Below are 4,120 nucleotides of genomic sequence, written 5' to 3' on the forward strand. Positions count from 1 at the left end.
CACACACACACACACACACACACACACACACACACACACACACACACACACTTCAGATTGGCTTATGGTTTAAAAAAACTAACTTGAAACTCAAGAGCGCACGAAACGGACCTCTTTACGCAAAAAAAGAAGTATGGGTCATTTTCTGAGGGATAAAAATTGACAAGTTTTCCCGCATCTGTGCAGAAGATCGGAGTCACCAGCAGAGAAAGAGAGAGAGAGAGAGAGAAGAGGAAGAAGAAAACAAGAGGAGCATACGGACAGAGAGAGGAGGCAGAGTGGGAATACTCTGTGAAATCCTGCCCAAGGTATACGGTCGCTTAAAAGGCTTAAAAGCTTGGAGAAAATTGGATCAGGGAGAATCGTCACCCAACTTTCATTATTTCCAAGTGGTGTGATTGAATTAAAGGGCAAGATGTTGGTTGGGAGAGGAGTGGGGTGGATGGGGAGGAGTGGGTGGGTGGGTGTGGGGGGCGCTGCGTAATGGCGTGGTATTAAATTCTAATTAGAGATGCAGGGGATCAATGATAGGGAGGTTGGACAGCCCGGGCCCCCAGTGCCAGCCCAATAGACTGATGAGTTATTGTCATGTAAAAAAGCGCTCGCAATAAGACCAAACGCTTTGCTATTGTCCAAGCGGAAAGAGCCAAGTTTATTATGAGGACTATATGCTCTAGAGACCTCGGGCTAGGCGGCTCTTAGGGGGCTTTTCATAAAACAGGGCTAGGTTCCTATAAAGGAGGCCAGTTTTGGAGCAGGCGCGGAGCAGTGCACATCTCAGCGTCCAGCCTTTTTTTTAATCCCCTCTCCCCACCAGTTCAAACCAAACATCCTTCCCTTAAAACCCAGAGCGCGCGTCCTCCTCACTTTCATTTATTCTTCCCCCACCCCATTTCAAACCCCATTTTTTTGGGTGCTTTTGTTCTACTTTTTTTGTTTTATTTTTCCAGGAAAGTGCAGCTTTTCACCTCAACCGAGCCTTCTCCAATGTATAAAATGGAGTATTCTTACCTAAATTCCTCTGCCTACGAGTCATGTATGGCCGGGATGGACACGTCGAGCTTGGCATCGGCCTACGCGGACTTCAGCTCGTGCAGCCAGACCAGCGGCTTCCAGTACAATCCCATCAGGACCACTTTCGGGGCCACCTCCGGCTGTCCGTCCCTCACGCCGGGCTCCTGCAGTCTGGGGACCCTGCGAGACCACCAGAGCAGCCCGTACGCCGCAGGTAAGCGGAGCGGGCTCCCCGAGCCCTCAGCCCCGGCGTTATTATAGGAACGGCTTGATTGCATTTGAAAATGGAAATGTGTTTAGTATTTACCAAACGAAATTTGCTTACACAAATGAAAGAATTTATCACGTTAGAAGCGATTGCAGGCAAGAGGTAATTCGGTTACCGGGTTATACTATCCCAGTCACACCCAAAACCGCCAACAGAATTATCTTAAGCTGCCAAAATGATCGGCATAATTTATTTACTTTGCGATGAGACATAAAGCTTCGAAAATAATTAGATAACCAAAGACTAAAGCTCATTATTGGCACCAAATTGGAGTTACAGTAGCAGCAAACGCAGCGGATGGCAACAGTATGACAAGTTYTCAAACTTGAACCTCGATCCGAGGAGCAACAATTAATTTAAACATCACAATTAACCGCTTCACAGGTCAGCGGTGTTATCAGCTCTGATCTAATCCCAAAGTAATCAAATCCAAATGAAAGCTTAAACGGATTTTACACAAAAAAATATCCAATTTGAATTTACTTCCAGTTGACAACATCGCAATCAGATGATGCACAGCACCTAACCCCCGGCTTTTCGGTTGCAGTTCCGTACAAACTCTTCACGGATCACGGCGGACTGAACGAGAAGCGGAAGCAGCGGCGCATCCGGACCACGTTCACCAGCGCGCAGCTGAAGGAGCTGGAGCGGGTTTTTGCCGAGACCCACTACCCGGACATCTACACCAGAGAGGAGCTGGCACTCAAAATCGACCTGACTGAAGCCAGAGTGCAGGTACACACAGCTGCTGCAGCTGCTGGTCCAACCCGTTCCACCATTACGCACCGTTACGCACGGATGGATTCAGAATTACGCACATTTTTGCCAAACAGGACTACTGAATTCTGGACTTTTAGATCATTTTGTTCATAAACATTTCACCTACTGAAAGGATTTAGGAAACTTCCCTGCAGTTTAAAACATTATAAAACACAAAAAATGTTTTATTTTTTATACTGTCGGAGATTTAAGCTTCATAGGTTTCATCATATTTTCCTTATTCTTTATGAATAATATTTAAACATTCAACTACATAGTAAACACATTGACAGTTTGTATTATTATTGCCTAATATAATATTCTAAAGTTGCACTTTCCTATGAACAATTTGCAGGTGTGGTTTCAAAACCGGCGCGCCAAATTCCGCAAGCAGGAGCGCGCGGCTGCGGCTGCCGCGGCGGCCGCCAAGTCCAGTTCCGGGAAGAAGGCGGACTCCAGAGACGAAGACAGCAAAGACACTAAAACCACAGACCCCGACAGCACGGGAGGCCCGGGACCCAACCCGGTCCCGACCTCCAACTGYGGCGGACCGAGCCCCACCGCGGGCCAAGTCAACACCACCGGCAACGGACAGGTGGACCAGGTGAAGACCTCCGTGTCCGCCGGCATGGGAGTGACGGCGCCGAGCCAAGGCTGGGCCCCGGCGCCCGGAACCATCACATCCATACCGGACTCATTGGGCGGGCCCTTCGCCAGCGTCCTGTCCTCTTTGCAAAGACAGAACGGAGCCAAAGCTACGTTAGTAAAAACCAGCATGTTCTAATGAAGCTTCCGCGGCKGGGGGAGAGGAACAGACAGAGCAGGAAAGAAAAAAAAAACGTTTCTTCCTCCTGCAGAGACTGAAAAAGCAATCGGCCCAGACTGAACTCGAGGATAATAAGAAGCAGATAGAAAAAAAGGACAAAAAAAGTTGGTTTGTTTTTAGGCCTTGCGTCGTTTCTTGTGCTCAGCAGCTCCCTGTAAAATATCATCTCAGCAAGTCAAAGATTATTTCAKTCTTCAGACGAAGGGTTTTGGAAACATAATTATCCAAAAAAACATTGAGGAGGMGAGGGAATTTTCTCATCCTTACACACATCAGGTTGAAACAAAAACAACACACCACTTCAAAACATTTCACACATCCAAATGACTCGTTTAGATGGTCGCTTTTTGTCCAAAACGCGCGGGAAGACGCAGTGGAGACGCGCAGCAGTGCGTAAAAAGGAGCCTCGCTGAGTCACAAACAGCTGTTTCAAGTTTGGAACAGAAACAACAAACACMCACACACCGACACACCAACATGGTTTCATTCCTGCTGGTTGGAAACGTTCTGTTTTTATTTGTTTTGTTCCCAGGGCTGCTGAGAGTTTAGTTTCTTTAAATTTGTCGATATAAACCCACTTMTTTCCTCGAGAAACAAAAAACGAACAAAAACAAAAAAATAGGCACAAGCTACTGCAAAACGTTCACCTCTGACAGGAAATCTGTATGTTTTTGTGTGTCTTTCTACGGCAGTGTTTTGTGGCGCAGGTTGTATAGTGTTAATACGTATTCTTGTCTCTAGTTGAACCATAGGCCATCCCTGTATATCGATCATGCAAGTCTTTTTGATGTTTTACTAAATTCCCTCAAAAAGGATTTATTTTGGCTAAAAAAAAAGCAACAACAGGAACAAGGGAATGGATGCAAACATTGTATTTATTTCTATATAATTTGCATGTTGTCTCTTTGTCTGATTTTACACTGATTTCTCTCCCATTTTGTGAGCATTCTKTACCATGTTTTGTCCCGAATCGGAAAGTTATTTATAAGTAGGTAATGGATGCTTATATTTAAGAAGGAAATATTTCTACATGTGCACATAGTTTTCCAGGTGTACCATTGAAATGATTGTTGATGATATATAAAAAAAAGTCCCACTTGCTTTCGTCATGTTTTATTTTTTGGGGAGGGAAAATGACAAAATGATTTGGATTTTAAATTTGAAACATTATTTACTAAAAAAATGTTTCTATTTAGCTTGAAAACTCTAAAGGCAAAATGCTTCTGATAAAACAAGCAATTTCAGCACCAAGG

General features: G+C 45.0%; 1 protein-coding gene across 1 annotated transcript; it reads left to right on the top strand.

Annotated features, from left to right (window-relative positions):
* Nucleotides 1-560: 560 nt before the first annotated feature.
* phox2bb (paired like homeobox 2Bb) lies at nt 561-3,968 on the top strand. The gene is made up of 3 exons (XM_014020259.1): nt 561-1,228; nt 1,830-2,017; nt 2,397-3,968. The coding sequence occupies exons 1-3, from the start codon at nt 988-990 to the stop codon at nt 2,823-2,825; spliced, it is 858 nt and encodes a 285-aa protein (XP_013875713.1). The 5' UTR covers nt 561-987; the 3' UTR covers nt 2,826-3,968.
* Nucleotides 3,969-4,120: the final 152 nt, after the last annotated feature.

Source organism: Austrofundulus limnaeus, unplaced genomic scaffold, assembly GCF_001266775.1.
Source record: "Austrofundulus limnaeus strain Quisiro unplaced genomic scaffold, Austrofundulus_limnaeus-1.0 Scaffold246, whole genome shotgun sequence".
NCBI lineage: Eukaryota > Metazoa > Chordata > Actinopteri > Cyprinodontiformes > Rivulidae > Austrofundulus > Austrofundulus limnaeus.